Source organism: Cyclopterus lumpus, chromosome 19, assembly GCF_009769545.1.
Source record: "Cyclopterus lumpus isolate fCycLum1 chromosome 19, fCycLum1.pri, whole genome shotgun sequence".
Classification (NCBI taxonomy): Eukaryota; Metazoa; Chordata; class Actinopteri; order Perciformes; family Cyclopteridae; genus Cyclopterus; species Cyclopterus lumpus.
In genome coordinates this window covers 10,947,328-10,967,328 of record NC_046984.1, presented here as the reverse complement: position 1 = coordinate 10,967,328, position 20,001 = coordinate 10,947,328, and the positions used below count along the sequence as shown (strand labels likewise).

The 20,001-nt window shown below is 42.7% G+C and overlaps 1 protein-coding gene across 3 annotated transcripts in view; it reads left to right on the top strand.

Annotated features, from left to right (window-relative positions):
- Positions 1 to 19,921, top strand: part of dnmbp (dynamin binding protein) — a 42,374-nt gene extending 22,453 nt beyond the window's left edge. Inside the window, exons 1-14 of one of the 3 annotated variants that reach the window (XM_034558558.1) lie at positions 114 to 1,959; positions 12,301 to 12,515; positions 13,215 to 13,314; positions 13,680 to 13,827; positions 14,992 to 15,009; positions 15,905 to 16,104; positions 16,200 to 16,330; positions 16,429 to 16,533; positions 16,829 to 16,957; positions 17,069 to 17,404; positions 17,500 to 17,685; positions 17,802 to 18,000; positions 18,108 to 18,835; positions 19,108 to 19,921. In XM_034558558.1, the coding sequence (XP_034414449.1) occupies positions 303 to 1,959; positions 12,301 to 12,515; positions 13,215 to 13,314; positions 13,680 to 13,827; positions 14,992 to 15,009; positions 15,905 to 16,104; positions 16,200 to 16,330; positions 16,429 to 16,533; positions 16,829 to 16,957; positions 17,069 to 17,404; positions 17,500 to 17,685; positions 17,802 to 18,000; positions 18,108 to 18,835; positions 19,108 to 19,293 (4,338 nt within the window). In that variant the 5' untranslated portion in view covers positions 114 to 302 and the 3' untranslated portion in view covers positions 19,294 to 19,921. Of the gene's footprint in view, positions 1 to 113; positions 1,960 to 12,300; positions 12,516 to 13,214; positions 13,315 to 13,679; positions 13,828 to 14,991; positions 15,010 to 15,904; positions 16,105 to 16,199; positions 16,331 to 16,428; positions 16,534 to 16,828; positions 16,958 to 17,068; positions 17,405 to 17,499; positions 17,686 to 17,801; positions 18,001 to 18,107; positions 18,836 to 19,107 lie in introns of those variants that run through there. The other 2 variants (XM_034558556.1, XM_034558557.1) reach the window with 2 other exon arrangements.
- The last annotated feature ends 80 nt before the right edge of the window (positions 19,922 to 20,001 follow it).

Below are 20,001 nucleotides of genomic sequence, written 5' to 3'. Positions count from 1 at the left end.
CTCCTTCAATAACCTTACCCCCCCCCCCCCCCCTCCTCCCACGATTCGCTGAGATAGCTGCGGGGAGGGTACGATTTGGTTACTCTGAGGGTTGGGAGGTGCTTGGGTCAGGCAGTCTTGCTGAGGCAGTGGAGAGGAGACAGAGAAAACAAGTGGGAGAGTTACAGACAATATGCCTGTCAGGTGGAGTCTCCCACAGCGCTTTGTTATGGAATGCAGGACTTTGGAAAGAGGGACGACGCCACGTTGAACAGGAAACTGTCTCAGCACTGGGGGGGCGGCTGATTTAAACAGCAAGAGCCATGAAGAGCCCGGTGGTTTATGGCAACCCAGTCATATTTGGTCCAGTGGATTGGAACTATGCAGCTGGTGGCCCGGTAAGGAGAGGGAAGAGTGTGGAGGAGCTGGGGGATGCTGGTTGGGCTAGAGAGAGAGAGAGGATAGCCCATCTGCAACATATTCAACAACTACACCAACTTCAGCTTCAGCAGCAACAGGTTGGATATTCTGCATATGGAGTTGTTCCTCCCGGTCACGTCATGTTGCCAAGCCCTGGTGACCCAGTTCCAGCTCCAGGCTACCCCATGCCAGTACATGGCGGCATGATGGTGCATGGAGGTGGGCCAGGGCCACATCCAGTGCATGTGCCAGCTCCATGGCCAGCACAATGGGAGAACCAAGCCCAAATTAGACAGGGTAATGTCTGCCAGCAACCCAGTCGAGAGTATGATGACCTGCACAAGGCAGCTTACCAAGAGAACAGGCCTCAAGGCCAAGACGTTTACTTCCACCCTGGTTCAGAGGATGGTCACCTAAATGTGAGGGTATCTGAATGGAAAGGCGGACATTGTTTTTACCAGGGCCCTGAGGATTACAGGCACCAGGACTACAGCAGAGTGCCACAAAATCAAGCCAATAATGACATAAGAACTCAAGAAGGGTTTGGTAAATTGGACGAGGACAGAAGAAGAAGAGACGATTGGGACAGAGAAAAGGACCGTTATGACCACAGGAATCGTAGAGAATTGGAGGAGTGTGACCGTAAGGAAAAATACAGCCACAGGGACCATTATGACAGGAAATACAACGAGCGCTGTGACGACAGAGATCAGCAATATTCTGACAGCAGGAAACACCGTAAACACGATCCCAGAGAACTTGACAGTTACAACAGTGAGTATGAAGACTCCTGTGATTATAAAGACACTTACGCTCGCCGAGACAATTACAGGGGCAGCGAGAAGGATTATTATGATTCTAAAGAGAGTGATCGCTATAGAGAAAAGGAACACTACCAGCGTAGAGAGGAGGACCGCTACTATGATGAGCGAAAATGTAAGGACCGGCACGCAGAGGAGCGATATGATCGTAGAGAAGATAACTACAGGGACAGAGATGACTATAATCAAAGGGGTGAGGAAACTTACACAAGTAAAGGAAGGGGCCAGTACGACTCTGAACTGGACGAGCACTGTGGTTACAGGGAAAGGTACCAGGATCCAGGGGATGACAGGAACGATGAGCACAGAAGAAGAGACCACTACAGAGCACGGGAGCACTACGAGCGGAGGACTGTGGGAAACTACGACCATGCGAATGAAGACCGCTACAATCCCAGGGAAGGCGATCGCTCCCGCTGCAAGGCCGGAGACAGATATCGGGATTTGCGTTCCACGTCCGTAGATTGTGAGGAATACCCGAAAAAAGATAGCAAGACACACTGTGAGCAATGGGTTGAGCAGCAGCTCAGGGAAATGCACTCTTTTGAGGATCCCGTTATATACCGGCACAACGACGATCAGGAAAAGGGATACGAGTCGAGCGCCGGGAGCGTTGGTTCAAAACGGGGTCGCAAGCCTGTTTACGTGGGCTCGCTAGATCGTAACAGCTTCTACAGGAAGACCGCTCCGAGCTCCCTGCGAACGTCCCAGTTCGCCACTACCAGGAAACAAAACAAAGGTAAATACAAGGAGTCATGTGAGAGAATGTACTCATGCGGTATTTGCACAACATGAGGTGATTATGTGATGCGCAGGTACAACTCCACTTCACTTCACAGATCTTGACAAAAAAGGGGGAACATGGTTTGCATGGGTTATTTTACTTTCTAATCCCTTTAGATAAAACAGGGGGGAGAGGTCGACAGTCTTTGGTGTCTCTCTTCTTATTATTGGTGACCTCGAGAGGTGCTCTTCTAATCAATGATGGGCGCTTCAAAGGGCTGACTAGCCAGACTTACTTCCTTAGAGTGTGTGTGTGTGTGCGTGTGCGTGTGCGTGTGCGTGTGTGTGTGTGCGTGTGTATGTGTGTGTGTGTGTGTGTGTGTGTGCATGCGCATATGTCGGTATCATCTATCTCACAGGAAAGTGAGCTGTCAGGAATTTGTTGGCGTACGGACCTGCAGGACAGGTTTTGTGGGTTCTGGTTTTCTTTTCTTCGCTCTCATTCTACCTGAATGCAGTTTTCATTTTTGCTGCAATAGTCTTCTTCACTGATGGTATGTGCACCCACAACAAGTTCAGTTGATGGTTGGTTTCAGACATGGATAGAATTAAAACAGCAGTTCATGATGAGTGAAGCTGCTTTGTTTTAGAGATAATTTCAAGTATGTTTTGTATACAAACAATATATAAACACCCAAGCCCAAATGTTACAAAGTCCACCAAGTTATATGAAGTTCTGCGGACAGTCAACTTTGGTTTGTTATTTGAACTCTTTTAAACTCTTTCCACAATGGTGGTCAATACAATATCTGAGCTTCAGTTCAGATAGCAAAACAGTACTTTAACATTGTGATACTTCTAGAGGAAGTTTAGAGGATTTTAAAAACGTGGCCTTCCATCAGTGTCAAACTAAAAACATATGAAATGAAATATAGTCCAATAATGTTTCTTCATGTGTCATTTAATCTGGCATTTGATGCTTAATTACACATTTCAATTGGCCTGCACTCAGTGTTGATATTAAATCCCCATCCCTAGGGCAATGCTATTATCACCTGTTAACACTGAGAAAGGTTCAACAGTGCAGTATTCTGTAAACATGAAAACAAACTAATACTACATCTGAAGGTAGGTGTGTGTGTGTGTGTGAGAGAGAGTGTGTGTGTGTGTGTGTGTGTGTGCGTGTGTGTGTGTGTTCAAGCCTGTTTCATAAGGAATCGAAGAAAGAGAGAGCACTCTTCTGACTCACTTCATTGTGTCTGAGAAGAAGCAGGTGGCGCCCCCTGACCCATCCCCCAGTTACCTAGAAACATGTGCACGCGCACACACACACAGTACACATCGGCCCCCACCACACATTGGGAGTCCAAGTATTAATCCCTAGCGTCAGCATGGTGAGTAGATGGCGGGGGTCTGTCTGGTGCCAGGCGGTGGCCAGCACTGGCCTGATTCCTTCACTGCAAGACTAGACCAAATCTCAGTGTGTGTGTGCATGAGTGTGTGTGTGTGTGTGTGTGTGTGTGTGTGTGTGAGAGAGCTTGTGAGGTCCTACAGAGGCTTATTTGAGAGATGACGCCATTTAAAAAATTAAAACCCACACACACACACACACAATGCACCATGCTTGCCTTCTGCAGTGTCTTGTCATCCTTTAATCTTGTTAAACTGTTTCAGCTCTGTCAGGGGTTTGGTCGAGTAAAGCATTTAATAGCGTGGCTAAAAACATTAGGCCATCTCGGTGCAGTGCTTATTGGGCTTACGCCGTGATTCAGTGACATTGAGGTGATAGCCGAGGCTTTTCGAGCATGTTTAAGGGCATTTGTTCTCGGTAACCAAGTTTGAGATATATGAGACCTCTCTCTGGGTTGGAAAAATCTATAGAGCTTGGTGCACAGCAGAAGCTGGGTCTAGTTATAGATTGTGTTATGCACGTTCTGTGTGTGCATGTGCTGCTGCTACAGGCTTGTAGGTTTATCCCAAAAAGGCAACATAATAAGCAAAATGTGTTCTTTCTTTTAGGAATAGATATCTTAACAGTTGAATATATTTTAATATTTGAAAGAAAATACCTATTGTGTGTGTGTGTGTGTGTGTGTGTGTGTGTGTGTGTGTGTGTGTGTGTGTGTGTGTGTGTGTGTGTGTGTGTGTGTGTGTGTGTGTGTGTGTGTGTGTGTGTGTGTGTGTGTGTGTGTGTGTGTAAGTATGCACTTGGATTTCTGTTTATGGTCGCACTCTTGAACTGAAGACTGTCTTGTGCTGTATGGACAGTGTTTGAGCGTCTGTGTGAGTAACGTGTCGTCATCCAGCTATGATCTGGGAGCGTATGCTCTGTAATCCTTGAGCAGTCGCTGCTATTGGTGGGCAGCGGTACGAGGGTGGGGTGGGAGAGTTGGGAGTTAAAAAGAGATCTCAGATCGTCTGACAACATTGCTCTAAAGACGTCTTATCTCACTGCTGGCAAGCGGAAAAAACAATTTAGCTCATTAGTCTAAACGTATGCATGAGTCAGTGGTGGTCACCCTCCCATGCTGTGCATGCACTTCTTTCCTTATTGCTTTTCTTTTTAAGTTTTATGTAGGTCTGTTAGTTGAAGATCTTTAACATTGTCCAATGTCTTTGGTTAATGTTGAAACAATCCAAGTTCATAGTGGAAGAAGCTTTGACAAAATATGAGTTTTTACATACTCCATATTAAGTGTTGTCCACACATACTTCAGCACATAAGTGTTAAAAACGCATCATGCCTCTCAGTCCCAGGTTAGAGGATGCTACTGGTACCTGCTTGAGTAAGAAGACTGATTTCATCTGTACTTTTTCAGATGGAAGTGTGGGAAAAGACAACTGATCTTTGACCTGGTGGATGTTGCCTTCAGGAGTCATTTACTCTTGAGGAGGTGTTATTCACAGAGCCAGTTGATGTGGTTGTCACTCCTCTTGCATTCATACTAGTCATGTTCATAATCAAAGTCTACCTGAAAATTAACCTGTTTTTACATTAGCTTTGGCGGCTAATTCATTTTCATGTTCATATATACAGTGATTATTGTACTGTCTTTTGTGGTAGAGACTCACTATTGGCAGTAGATGAGGGTGTCAAAGTCAAACACTAGCTGTAGTAAAAGAGCCACTTATATCAATATCAGGGAAGTATTTCCCCGAGATGTAAATGTACATTACAGTATCGGTTTGTATATATTAATAATTTTAGTTTAATTTTAAGAGCGGTAGCAAACCTGATTATTTGGTGTTAGTGTCTGTCAATTCAGTTTATTGAATATTACAGCTGCACTGAGCAATTCAACAGAAAGGTATAGTAAACAATCTAGCCTTTATGCTTTGGTTAGAGAGCGTTTACATTCACCGGCTTACATTTTTGTCGATAGCAGTAAAACATTAAATGCGTGGTTGTATTTTAAGGAATACAAAGAAAGGCTACCTTTTTTAGGTAAATCATTGCACAATGCCTAGAACAGTTTTAGGTACATTTTCTTGTTTACTTGTGGGAAAACTCATAAAGCCCTCAGGCAGATCTTTGTCTTCACTTGTCATACAATTCTCAACGGATATAATGCTGCAAGTTCAGTCATCTCAACCCTCTCAAGAAAGTTTTCACACTCAAATATCTTCACACTCAAATATCTTCCCACACAGGTGCAAGTCTCTGAGTCATCAGACTGAATGGAAGATGGCCATATCAAAATGGAGAAAGTGTAATTTTACAGCTTTTCCTTTGCATTTGGAGCCATAGCCATTTTGTATATGTTGTATCAGCAAAGCACCTGCGGGACCCAATAGACCCATTCTCCTTCTCTATTAACTTGAAGACGGTACAGCTTCTCCTTTGACTAGCTCTCTCTCTCATGGCTCTCTGCACATATGCAAAACTGATGGTCTCTTGAAGTAATTGCACATTGTTCGTCATAGAAGTGAGACTAAATGAGAAATTCCAAGGAAGCCAGAGACCACGGTCTTGGTCCCATTTGCCATGCAGCATTGTGGCAACTTATTTATTCAACGTTTTAATTAGACTGTTGTGTTATCCACCTGCAGACAAGAGTTGTATCATTGGTGTCCAATAGTAGACACTAAACACAGGGTTTTCTGGAGAAAATTGCATGCTGAATGCTACATGTATCAGCACACAACCTGCTCTTATAATGACTGAATGGATTGCTGTAATTACAAGAAATTCCTAAAAATGCTACATAAAGGTTGCTGAGAGATTCTGCCAGGATCAGGAATGTGACCTTTTGACATTTGACCCTAAAACAAGATAAACAGGATGGTATGTCACTGAATGAACTCCCCCTTTTTCCTTTTTAAAGGACCTTCTTCCTGATGGCAAAAGTCTGGACAAAAAGGGCAAATATATAGCAAAATAAGTGTGTGCTCACTCAATTGGCTGATTCAAAAATATGCTCAACATGTAAGATTTTGTTTCTGCCAAGAAGTGCTGCTATTTTTCTTCTAAAACACAAAGTGACCCTGTGTAACAGCTTGATGCCCTTTAAGAGTCTTGCTAATATTTACTCTGCCTGTGCTGACATATTTTTCTTATGCCAGTTGCCAGCGGATTATCTTTTAATACATAACGTATTAATTGCAAGTTATGGCTTGCAAGTTGTGCGTTTTCAAGAGCTTGTATCAACTTATTCTCATGTCCCAACTGAACAAACTCACAAAGAGTTTCCCATGTGATTATTTCAGCGAGGCCACTCCTTGTTCTCAAAAACTTGGCTTGATATGAGGAGGGCCCCAGCTATTAGTGTTGCCATAGCGACTGTGCATTCTGCTGTGAACTTTGGAGCAGAGCGCACGCACACAGCACCGATTGTGTCCGACCTTAGCTCGCCCTGTGCAGGACAACACTGCTATTAGTGGAACATAATTCAAAAAACTATTGTGTGAAAACTGGATTTGCTACAGTTTTGCAGCAGTCACAGTTGTTTAAGAGAAACATATTCTGGAAAGAAGTTTACTTGGATGATGTTGTAGTTATATTAAAGAGTTACAAATATCTTTAAGTGCAAGATAACTTAGGAGGATTGAGGGGAAGATGTTGAATCTAGGCATTGTGTCAGTAAAATGTGAAACATGAAACAGATTATTCAAAGAACTGGACTTAATCCTTGCTACTCAGTAAAACCCCTAACAAAGATTACACAAGCCAAATGTGAGTTCATGAGGCGTAAAAGCAAAAAATAAAAGATGAAATATAACATTCAATTAGATGCCTTTTTAACAAATATATAAATTAAGCTCAGTAATGAATCTCATGTGACACCCGACGTAAACATGTGAAGGACAGACAGTCAACCAATCAGGATCTGAAGTTAACCACAATGAAGATGCTTGTCTTGACAACTTTAAAAGAGGCGAGGATTAAGGTGTAAAAGTTACATTGTCCCCATTCCACACTACATACTAGTTCCAAGCACAGTTTGAGTATGTGGTGTGACACAATGTAGTATACTCAAAGCAGACCGTGTGTATATGAAACCTGCTAACATTGTGTACTATGTCCATTAATATGTATCAGATCAGTTTTCTCATCTCATTCTAAGCAACAAGCAGCGAAGGTTTTATTCTGTACCAGAGAGTGTGTGTGTGTGTGTGTGTGTGTGTGTGTGTGTGTGTGTGTGTGTGTGTGTGTGTGTGTGTGTGTGTGTGTGTGTGTGTGTGTGTTTCATGATGCCGGGTTCCCATCCATTCTCATGGTAATTGGAGATCTGGAATGGAGTTTCTGCAGCGGGACACTCACTCCTCTACAAGTCTCAGATTGGCAATGGACTATCATAGAATGGGTGGCGTTGTTTGAACCACTATGTGTGTGTGTGTGTGTGGGTGTGTGCATGCTTGTTTTTAAAGTGGTTTGAAGACATTTTCCAAGCAGCAGGTGCGTGAAGCCTCACCGTCTTCTCTTTTCTCTCTCTTGCTCTCTTTTCGTCTGTGTGCGGGGCAGGCAGCGCAGTGCATTGGAGAGAGCAAACATTACAAGGAATATTCTCCTCCTTCTCCTTTTAAATATATTTTAATATTCATCAGGAAAGCATTACTATGGGACAGTCACATTTAATTTGTAATCTTTAACATGCCATTCTTTGATACAAAATGTATTTGTGTAACCTATCCAAAAATGTAACTAATGGCAGATGGACATTGTAGTACTTAATGTGTTTTTCTAAATTCAAATGAATATTATGAACATCACCGCATGCATTCAAGTGGGCGAAAGTGGTAAAGATTAAGTAAAACTTAACACTAAGGTTTTGGTCAAAGCAGGAAATCATATAAATTAGACAATAACCATAACTCATAGTCCGAGTATGTGTCATCAAACACTCATAATCTCACTCATCTTTGGTTAACCTGAAGCCATGCATGCTGTTCTTTGTTTGTGCGATATCCAGTATTGTCTTTTGTTCAAATCCTTGATGACCTGTGCTGATGTGTCAGTTGTGAGTATCACTGCTGTCAGACTGAGTGTCTGAAGATAGCAGGAGTGGCACACTGATTTCTACTGCGATTAAGCACACTCCCTGTTGTGACTGTCCCAGAAAACCGCAGATTTAATTATCAGTTCCCATCCCCTGTACAACCCATAACCCCCTATGTACCAGGACATTACACAGGCAGTCTCTTTGTTTTATTATTCTAAACTCTCTAACATGAGTAACCAGGTCAGCGCTCGAATGCAACTCATTTATTAACCCCCGTGCTGCCCGCTTTCTGTGCAGACACCTCCACGCCCCCTGCCGAGTCATGATCCACGTTGTTCCTCGTCTGGATGTTTGATACCCATAAAGAGTCGATCATACGGTTTCATCCATGTCACTTCTTCAGTTTGTGTGTGGGTTTGTGTCTGTGTATGTTGTGTGTGTGTTTACATATACTGTATTCATCCAAGGCGTATTCTATTAGTCACAGCACATAATGATCCTGCAAAACATACACACCCAGATGTAATTAAACAGTTTTCTTCCCCATGTAGAGTTTAAACATCTCTTATGTTTAACCTGTTTGGACTAAAAATGCAATACATTGCTTTTTGCATAATTACTATAATAGTTGCCTTCTTATCAGCTGCAGTAAGCGCGTTAATGGTTGTCATATTGCAGATATTGTATAAGCAGTCACCAGGTGTGTATAGTCATCAAATGACATTGTATTATAATCAGCAACCTCTTGGCTCTGAAAAGTGAAGCCTATGCGGAAGTGCTTTAAAGTCGCTCTCTACTGGCCACCAGAGGGCGAAGTAAAAAAAAAAGAATTACCCAACTTCTTACTTGATTTATTACCTCAGTAAACATTCTACATGGTCTCTAGTTTCAAGTCTTCTCCAATTCACCATAATGTTCATGTATTAAATTGTGGTCCCATTTAGAGTATATAGACCATAAAGCAGGGTATACTTTAGGGCGTGCCTACTTTGTACTGTTCAGTTGAACTTGGCTCCACCCCTTTGTGTCACTTCTGGTTGCAAAAAAACATGGCGACGGACAAAATACTGAACTTGAGGCTTCAAAACGGCAATCCACAAACCAACGGGTGACGTAAATAAGAAGTCAACTTCTTATATACAGTCTATGGTTGTACCAGATTGAGAGGAAAACAAGTCTTTATTCAGAATAGAAATTCCCTCAATACTTTGTTTTCTTAATTAGAAAACCTTGTGAGTTTGCTGGCTTGATACCATAGTGCAGGTTGTTGTTTGCACTGACTGCTTTGTGTCTCTGATTGTTGACATCCAGTCACAGGTGTGTGATTCATTAGATGCTAATGCTTCATGAGAAGCGATTGTTATGCGGGTGTTTCCTGTTACTGCAGAGTGCCACGGGCAGATCCAGTTCCACAGGCAGATTATGTTACGCCTCATTTTACGGGCACTTCCGATTGTGTAATTGGTGAATTAATGTTATGTATTTCTTTCAAATTCAGTAGTCAGATAAGGAATGTTTTCACTAAATGATAAATAGCAGTTTGCAGTAGTTACAACAGATTTGAAATTAATGAGGTGTATTGTACTTGTGTACAAACAAGATGCCTGTGCCCTCTTTACAATACTTCACAGAACAAAGGAAAGTGGAATTTCATAGAAGTGGGTTAAATTCTGGTCATGCTGTTTCGCAGGTTGGTTATGATTGAAATAGCTGCGTATTTAACCATGTGAAGTGGAGCATTTGATTGATTGTGTGTGTGTGTGTGTGTGTGTGTGTGTGTGTGTGTGTGTGTGTGTGTGTGTGTGTGTGTGTGTGTGTGTGTGTGTGTGTGTGTGTGTGTGTGTGTGTGTGTGTGTGATCAAACACGGGAATGAGCCTTTTGTTTTCAGCCTCTCTTTGTATTGTGTTGCTGCTGTATGACTTTAAAACCCCATTAGTGAGCTACTTTCTCACCAGTGTGGAAATGCTGGAGTGTTAACAGAGCAGCAGTGACGGATGCTGCAGGGAGATGTGGTGCTACAGTGAGAAAAGTGCTTTAGCCGAGTCACGTGAAGAAAGAGAGATGAGGTCAGGGTGCTAGGGAGACAAAAGCCAGGTGGCCCGAGGATCAGACACGCAGTCGGGTCATAAAATATCTAAATGTGAAAAAACTTCAATCAAGTTTTGCAAGGTTTTACGTTTGATCCTCAATCGATACTCTCGTGATCAGTGGTCACAGTTTGGATAAAAAATGTCAAGAAACTGCTTTTATGTGACTGTGACAAAACTATGACGGTGCAACAGGCAGTGCGTGTGTGTGTGTGTGTGTGTGTGTGTGTGTGTGTGTGTGTGTTCAAGTGCATGGGGTAATGAGGGTAAGCAGGGTTAACTTCATTAGTCCCTGACAGCATCTGTTCAAGGAGCAGAGGTGACGTCTCCCTCGTCTGTCAACACAACACGTCACATGTTGAGGTGTGACAGAACTATAGCAGTGTTTCCCCTCCACAGTTTCATTTATGGTCATTTTACACCACTGATCCAATCAAAATATATTTTATATATATTTATATCTAACTTGTAGCACGTGTTTCTGCTGCTTCACAACACTTCGCAGGCACACTTACGAAGAGATAACATTAACATTATATTAGTCCATCTCATGATGCTTTTTGACCCGCTCTGCAATTTGTTCCTACTGAAGTCGTCCATCTTAAGATATGGTGTAAATGATATCCTAAAAAGAAAACAAATATGAAATGTACACTTTTATTGATCCCCGTGGGGAAATTCTTCTCTGCAATTTGACCCATCCTTAGTTATTAAGGAGCAGTGGGCTGCAGTGAAGCGCCCAGGGAGCAACTGGGGGTTCAGAGTCTTGCTCAAGGACACTTCGACATGCAACTATGGGGAGTGCGGGGATCGAACCAAGTACCTTGCGGTTGCGGGACGACCACTCTCCCCCATGAGCAACAGCCGACCCTAAAACTGCAGGATTTAGCAAACGTTACTTCAACAGGAGAACATTTTTCTGGACTTTTTATAGCTGCAGATTTGGTTCTCATGATGTTCATGGTGATAAAGGAACATGTCAGCAAGTCCAACAGGCTTAATTGATTTGATGAGTTTTTGGATGGCAATGGAGGTCAATGACAGAAAGAAATAAACTCAGACTTTTGATATACAAACAATTTAGTTATCTTTTTATAAGATTTGTTGACAATAACAAAAATACAGAGCAGCACGAGACATCTTCTTTGAACCTGAGAGCTTAATGTCTCACTAATAAAAGATACAGATCGCAGACGAGAGGATTTATATAATACAACATGTATCATCACTCTCCAGTACTGTTATCTCTGTTCCCTCAGTCCCCCTCTAACTGCCTCTTCTTTAATGCCTGCTTGGTCCCTGAGAGCCTGTACGTCTGTAGTTGCTGTCACAGGCCATTGTGCCACACACAAAGAGCCTGAGTCCACTCCAGTTTGGGGTCCATTCATAACGAGCAGTGGTGCATGAACCAGGCTCTCCCTCCTGTCCCAGACACCCCCAGAGATCAGCCCTCTGGCAGTGAGAGCAGAGACATTGATCAAAAGCTAGTCAGACATGAGGAAGAGTAAAGGGTGGGCCGGGTGGGTGGGCGGGCAGGAGTATGTTTGGAAACAATGAATGGATACATGGGCTGGGAACATTTTTCTATTTCCCTTTTCATACTTTGACATCTTTAGAATTACCCCTTTTGTGGGTTTTATTACACCACGCTTTGTGTGTATGCCAATTTCATGGCAACCAATGAGCAGAAATTGATAGATTTGTCATAGATTGACCCTTAATACTGCCCATCAAAAATATTACAACAATAACAGAGAAGATTAAGATTGAAAACCATGTTCAGTTCAGTTTGGATGGAGCTAAATCTGTCTCCTTTCCTGTCTCTCCAGAGATGACGCTCCTGTCATCCCAACCCAAACCGCTAGATTCAACCCCGACCTCGGACTCGACCCCCGCTGCCGGCACAGGCACCGAGGATCCCGAGCTGAGGATGATGGAGAAGAGGTCAAAGGTCATCGAGGAGCTGCTGCAGACTGAGAAGGACTACATCAAAGACCTGCAGATGTGTGTCGAGGAGATCATCGAGCCACTGCAGAAGAAGCAGGTAAAAAGATGCAGTGGAGGTTGAAAACACTGTAAAAGATGGATTTACAGTATATATTTATCCCATCCTTTGTAAAGGCTAACACATTACAAGGGATGGTGTCCCTTTCACTACAGCATTTTAAGGTTAATATGAGGTGGTTGTGAAATATTATTCAGCTCCAAGAGTAACAGTTTGAGTTTGAGCAAAGAGAAAACATCAAACAATTTAAAGTAACAGATACACTTTGACCATATTTGGGATATGATGTTTACATGGAGCATACTGCAGAGAAACCTGGTTATTTGCCTCTCAGTATACATAAATATACATTCCTCTGATTGGTGTCTGACTGCACTTTGCTGAATTTACTGTACCTCCTTTATCTAATCTTTATGAAAGATGAGAGCGACATCAAAATGTCTCGTCTACATTACACTGACTTTCACTTTTAATTGACAGCATGTAGATCATCATGGCATTGTCATTTTTGTGTTGTACCTGTGAACATGGCAGTATGACCGGAAACCTGTATCAGGTGTTTACATGCCACAGACTCCAGCTGGTTTACACAGGTTTCTCAAACCCGGGCTAAGAGCTTTCCTAGGTTTCTAAATTAAAGCTATTAAAACAAAACATAACCAGGATGCTCCAAAAGAAAAATTGCACAAAGGAACTTTTATCACAGTTTTCAAACTTTCTATCTGCATTTCCTAAAAGGTAAAGAATGTGGACTTTGATGGGCTCTTTGGCAACATCAGCTCAGTGATCGACTTGTCACGACGCCTGTTTGAAACACTGCAGGACGCAGACTCAATCGGTAAGAAGACCGTTTTTACAAGATGCTTGTCTTGTGACGTATGTCCTTTTCCCTGCATGCTGTTGCTTAGTACTTTATTCACATCATAAACTGTCACCTGATCACATTTTATTGGTTGACTAAGACTTTGAGCGCATTTTTTTCATCGTTGGAGGAAGTTGGAAAAAAAGAAATCAGAGAGATGTTTCTTTAACTCCTACTTGAGTTTTGCCCCCAAAGTTTAAATCTGTCCCCACAAACTTCTTCACCTTTTTTTGTCTGTTTTGGTGTAATTTCTCGTACAAGTAAAATATATCCTCCTCCTCCTCCTCCTTCATCTCCTGTTGAACACATGACCTTTATGTTTCTCTACCCTATGCTCTCAGGAAATATATTTCTGGAGTTCAAAGCAGAGCTGGAAGAGGTGTACAAGATCTACTGTCAGAACCATGACGATGCCATCTCTCTGCTCGAGAGTTATGAGAAGGACAAAAACATCCAGCACCACGTGTTGGAGTGTCTGGAGAGACTGAGGTAAGTCACTGAGAGGAGGGAAATATGTCTCTCACTAGTTTTTAGATTTCAGCTTGGACCTGTGTGTTTCACTTTCAACAATAGTTTGCAATTGAGTTACCAAAGATGTGCATGTTTGTGTGTGTAAAAGCATGAGAACATGAGAGCAAGCGTGGCCACTAACAGAAATATACAGTTTAATTAAAACACGAACCACAAAAGGCTATTGAGTTCATTCAGTAAGTGGAGAAAGTAATGGCAGGAGAATAATAACTTTGAAATGGAGTCTGGAAACATTTGAGGCATTCAGATTTCCTATTTTCACAGTATATGTTTTGAAAAAGTCACATTGTTATGGATTTCAAGGCAGATAGATGATAGTCACATGGAATTCATTTATGATGGGGTTTCTTTAGCAGACTTTGAACTTTGATTCATGGGCAGGATTTGACAGCTGCAGTACATCTTTAAATAGGTCTGAAACATTTTTCTGTAGAGATACCTTTACTCCGATCCTGTTCTGTGCAACATGAACCCTTTTCGATGAAGCAGCTTGAATGCTCCTCAGTAAAGTAGAGCGGTGAAAAAATGTGCCCCGTCTGGTTTCACCATAAGTGATGCAAATATTTGAGTTTACACCGTAAATCAGCAATCAGTGTTTGAAGATAAACACAGGTTTTGTTAGACCAGAGGCCGTAGAAATGAAAGGTGCTGGTTCCAGGACGGAGTCTTGTTAAACAAAAGGAACAAGAACGTGTACAGCTGTGTGTGTCCTTTGTTTACATCAAGTTGTATTTCATTTCTTTTGGAATACACTTTTCTTGTGTTGTTGTGTCAGACAAAGAATAGTCTTTTGTTAAGTGTGTGTGCGTATGTTGCCGCCCATTGAGCTCTAAAAAGGTCACGTGTTCTGCCACCTACTAGAAACTGCCAGGTTTTACTGCCACACTGGGCTACTGTCCAGCTGTAAGAGAAAATTCACAAAACAAAACCATGACAACCGTGGGTGCAGCTGGCTTGACTTTTTTATTGTTTTTATTGGCCTGCCAAAGTTCAAGTCATACTCATAACTCTTTTACGTGCTGCACAATTTGAACTTCAACTTGAAAATTTATCATGAGGTCATAGGTTTATTTATTCTGTTTTTGTTATCTTTCTATCTCTTTCCAATCTTCCCTTCAACAGGGCCATTTATCGCGAGTGGTAAGTCTCCATCAAGAGTGTTGCCATGATTTCAAGCATGAGATTCGCATGTCTATTGCTCATTAACTCCCCTGGAAATGACCTGTGTGTGTGTGTGTGTGTGTGTGTGTCTCTCTGTGAACTCATATTCTATTGTTGGTGTTTGCACGTGCATGGGAATTCTGCATACTGTTGTTGTGAAGAGAAATAAGCACCCTCTTCTGTGGATATGCAAAGTAATTGTTGATTCTGGGAAACATCTAATGCCATCTTCTGGATTAAAACACCAACAGCAATTTATAGTCACTGATCTTTTCTCAATATTATGAGAGTATTGGAACATTATGGTCTGAAAATCTGGTCAACAAAAATCCACCTCTAACACCATAAAGAATGTATGTTTTGACATGAATATGGACATTGGATATGGAAATGGCTTCATCTTAAATTGGTTAATAAGATGCCATAAATCAAACACCAATGTATTATCCTTATTATGTCAACAGCAAGAAATTATCTTTTGATAATGAGAAGAGATTTCTATTTTAGAAGACAGTGATTACATTATGCAATTGAATTGGTTGCAAAATGAATTTGTCCTCTAGATCGCATTAAAGCTAAGCAAATACTTTTTTTTTCATGGTGCCTTTCCTGTTCTTTTATGTCTCCCAGAAACTGTACTGATCATCATCTAAATATATGAATATGCGATGATGGTTACATATCATTGGATCATGCCATCCATATGATATAGAGACATGTGTGACATGAACATGGGAACATAAATCAATAGCTGTATAGCTGTGACTGTGATAGTGGCTGTGATGCCAACTGTACGTGAGAGTCTCTGACTCTTCACATATTCTAATTTTTCCCTCCAACCAAACACTATCTGCTGTCTATGTCACTTCTCCAGGGGGAAAACAAATTACATCAACCTCGGCTCTTTCTTAATCAAGCCGGTGCAGCGGGTGATGCGATACCCGCTGCTGCTGATGGAGCTGCTGGGGGCCACACCGGAGAGCCACCACGATCGGCCCCAGCTGACTAAAGCTCTGCTGGCCATCAAAGAGATCAACGTAAACATCAACGAGTACAAGCGCAGGAAGGACCTTGGTAAAAAAAACAAAATCCCTGCAGTTGTTTTTCTGTATTTGGTAAAGTATTCATCCAGCACAAAGTCTGAACTGTCCTCTCTCTGCTGCCCACAGTGGTTAAATACAGGAAAGTCGACGAGGACACGTTCATCGACAAGATCTCCAAGCTGAGCATGCACTCCATTATCAAAAAATCCAACCGTGTCAGCAGCCACCTCAAACACCTCACAGGAATATCACCCCAGGTACACATCACTTCTCATGTTGGTGTTGTGAATGTAGTGCATTTAAACGCGCTGGTTCTGATCTCCGTCTGTCTTCGTCCTCTGTCGTGTGTCCACAGATTAAAGATGAAGCATTTGATGAGGCGGAGAAGAAGTTCCGGCTGCAGGAGAGACTCATCAAGTCCTTTATCAGGGACATTTCCCTGTACCTGCAACATATACGGGTAGGAGCATTTTACATATGGGTCATGTGTCCAGTGTCTGTAAAAAAAACACACATTTAATAATTCTCAATTCATACTTATTTGACCCAGTATTATATTAGGATTATGAGACTTTTCTTCATAGGAATAGTACAACAATTGCCATTTATCATTATCAGCACATTCAAAACATATTCCACAATATATATATATATATATATATATATATATATATATATATATATATATATATATACTTTGTTTTAGACTACTTATTTTGTAACAACATGGACTGTAATACAATGCATCTCTCTAGGAATCAGCATCTGTAAAGGTCTTGGCAGCCATCAGCTTCTGTGACATCTACACGGAGCGAAGTGTCCTCGACCCCGAGCGTTTCCAGAGAGCTCACCGCTGCATCAGCGACAAACAGTTCACACAGTTTGTACGTCTTCTTCCTCCCTTTAGCCTGACTTAGTTGCTGTAAAAGTGCATTGGGAATGACCTCTGATCATATCACGTTCTCTGTCAACCCTCTTCCCCATTCCCTGAGCAGAAGGAGCGCACAGAGGCCTTAGTCATCAACCCGCTCACCCAGCTCCTCCTAATGTTCGCTGGACCGCACAAACTCATCCAAAAGCGCTTCGACAAGCTGCTGGACTACGACAACTGCAAGGAGCGCGCTGACCGACTCAAGGACCGCCGCGTACAGGATGAGCTGCAGGCGGCGCGCAACAACTATGAGGCGCTCAACGCACAACTTCTGGACGAGCTCCCCAAGTTCCACGGTGCAGCTGAGGAGCTGTTTACTGGCTGTGTGAGGGCTTTCGCTCAATCCCAGAAGAACTTCATGAAAACCACACTGGGAGAGCTGAGGCCCCTCCTACAGGCTGTGAGTAACTTTGTTTATGAGGGTTTTGAAGGAAGTGGGACATTTTCTCTTTTTTTTTTTAATAACTCAGATGATTTGTTTACCTTTGTCTCCAGTTTTCTAACAAAGCTGGTACAGAGGGCAACCTGATCGCCAAGTTCCAAGAAGAGTACGGTCGAGTTCTCCAACTTCTGCAGAGCTTTAGCTTCTGCCCAGAGAACCTTCCTCCAGCCGCCTCCACGAAAAAGACCTCAGAGAAGAAGACTCTTGAGAAGCAGATCTCTAAAAAGATGCAGGCACCTGTGAGTGGAGCTCTCATTCCATTTGTGCCCCTACCGTATGAATAATGAATACTTTCATGAAATAAGGCACAAGGAGATCCTGATCTAACCATAAGTCTGGTCCTTGTCGCTTTCAGCCCAACCACATCATGCAGACAGATGAGCACCGTGCAGGACTTCTGGTCCGCTATGGTCCTGATAAACTTTTCCAGGCAGAGAGAAACTTCAATGCAGCGCAGGATCTGGACATCTCTGTACTAGAGGGAGACCTTGTAGGTGTAATCAAGCAGCAGGACCCCATGGGTAGCAACAACCGCTGGCTAATTGATAGGGGCGGTAGGTCAAGCTCTGATTTGAATTGAACCAATCAGCCACATATTTTGATATGTGACACATCAATAAAATAAATGTCCATGTCTTCTCTTGCTTTTTTGGTTTTGCAGGCGGCAAGGGTTTTGTGTACAGCTCCTTCCTTAAACCCTACAACCCGCGCAGGAGCCAATCAGACGTCTCCATTGAGAGCCAATCGTCTAATGAGTCGGGCTATGGCGGCTCCTCGCCTGTTTTCTCCCGCCAAAACAGCAACAGCACACTGACCTTTAACCAGGACACGGCCACCGTCAGCTTTTCCACATCGCAGCCCCAAACTCATTCATCGCCGCACCCTTCGCTGGACTCCGCCTCATCTCGTCGGAGTCACCACAGAGATAGACCCAACCTTGAACTTTCTAGTCAGAGCAACTCCATAAACTCCTCCCCCAGAAATCCCTCAAACCGCAAGGAATACTCACCCCAAACGCACCGAAATTCCTCCGATCACAGAGACTCCGAGCCTTCTTACCGGCATTCAGGCAATCACAGAGACACGTACGATGCGAGTTATGCAAGTCTGAGCAGTCACAAGGAGATGGCCGACCTCTCGGAGACAGACTCTTATTCTTCACTCAGAAACAATCGCTCCCAGCGGTATGGACACACAGACAAAACCTACAGTTCATACCAGTGGAAAAATGGAGATGAAAGTGGCCAGAAGAAAACTTCTTACTCCAGAGATGAGTACAACGAGCCGGCGCCAGAGCCGGAACTGGAGCCGGAGCTGGAACCGGAGCCGGAACCGGAACCGGAGCCAGAACCAGAACCAGAAGATGAGAGTGAATTAGATAGTCATCAGGTGAGATTTAGTGTGACTGCAATGATTTACCATATCAAAACAAGGTGTGACAATTTATTAAAGGGATTCTAGCAACTATTAGGTTAAACCTTTATCTGAGTGATTCTGATGAGGGAGTATCCCATTTGTAGAAAAAGGGAACAATCCTGGTAAGCATCCGTGTAGTGTGGTGTGCACTGCTGTCCGGGATACGACCACCAGACATGTTAATACTGCTTTTAGGATAAAACACAAACTAACGATGACCTTGTTTTTATTCATTTGTCTTTTAGATTTACTACGCTCTCTACTCCTTTGATGCCCGTTGTGCCAATGAACTGAGCATCTCAGCCAATCAGCGGCTGCGGATAGTGGAGTTCAAGGACATGAACGGCAACGGTGAATGGTGGCTGGGGGAGGCAGAAGGCCGACGAGGCTACGTGCCTTCCAACTACATCCGCAAATCAGAATATACATGAACAAAGTGTTATCCTGAGACTGTACTTGGACTTTAAAAAGTCTCACTCTGCGAGCAGACAGAACAAAGAGACCAACAAGCATCTGTGACTTATTTTTGATCTGTTGTCATGGAGTTTGATAGTGAGAAGGACTGACTATTGCTGCTGACTCTGCTCCTAAAAGTTAGCATTATATGCCTATATTTATAGTCTTTTTATATTATTTTTACTTACTGGAAACTGCACCCTAATCCCTCTTGTTTCCAGGGGAAAACCTGTGTATTGCCCCAGATTGTTTGCCATATTCTATGGTGCTGAAGACACATAATTATATGTTTAAGAGAGCATCCTTAAAGATTAACACATTGGGAGATTGCAATGGAAATGGTTCAGACTGGTTCTTCTCAACAAACACCACGTGGTTTGTAGACAGACTGAGCTTAACACTGTGTTAAGGACTTTTTTTTCTGCATGTACACCACTAGAATGATGAATGAATATTAGATGAATCTATACCATACAGTTCAACAATCAAGGTTTGAAGCACTTATGACGACTATCCAGTGGTTGCGAGTTTTGAAGTGTCCGTGCAGCCATCAACAAGAATTTGGAGCGTTGTATGAAATAAATAAGGACTTAATGAATTAAATGGTTTACTAGCACTCCACTTGTCAATAACCTGAATACACTCTCTAACTGAGCTGACACCTGTGCAAACAGGATGACCCA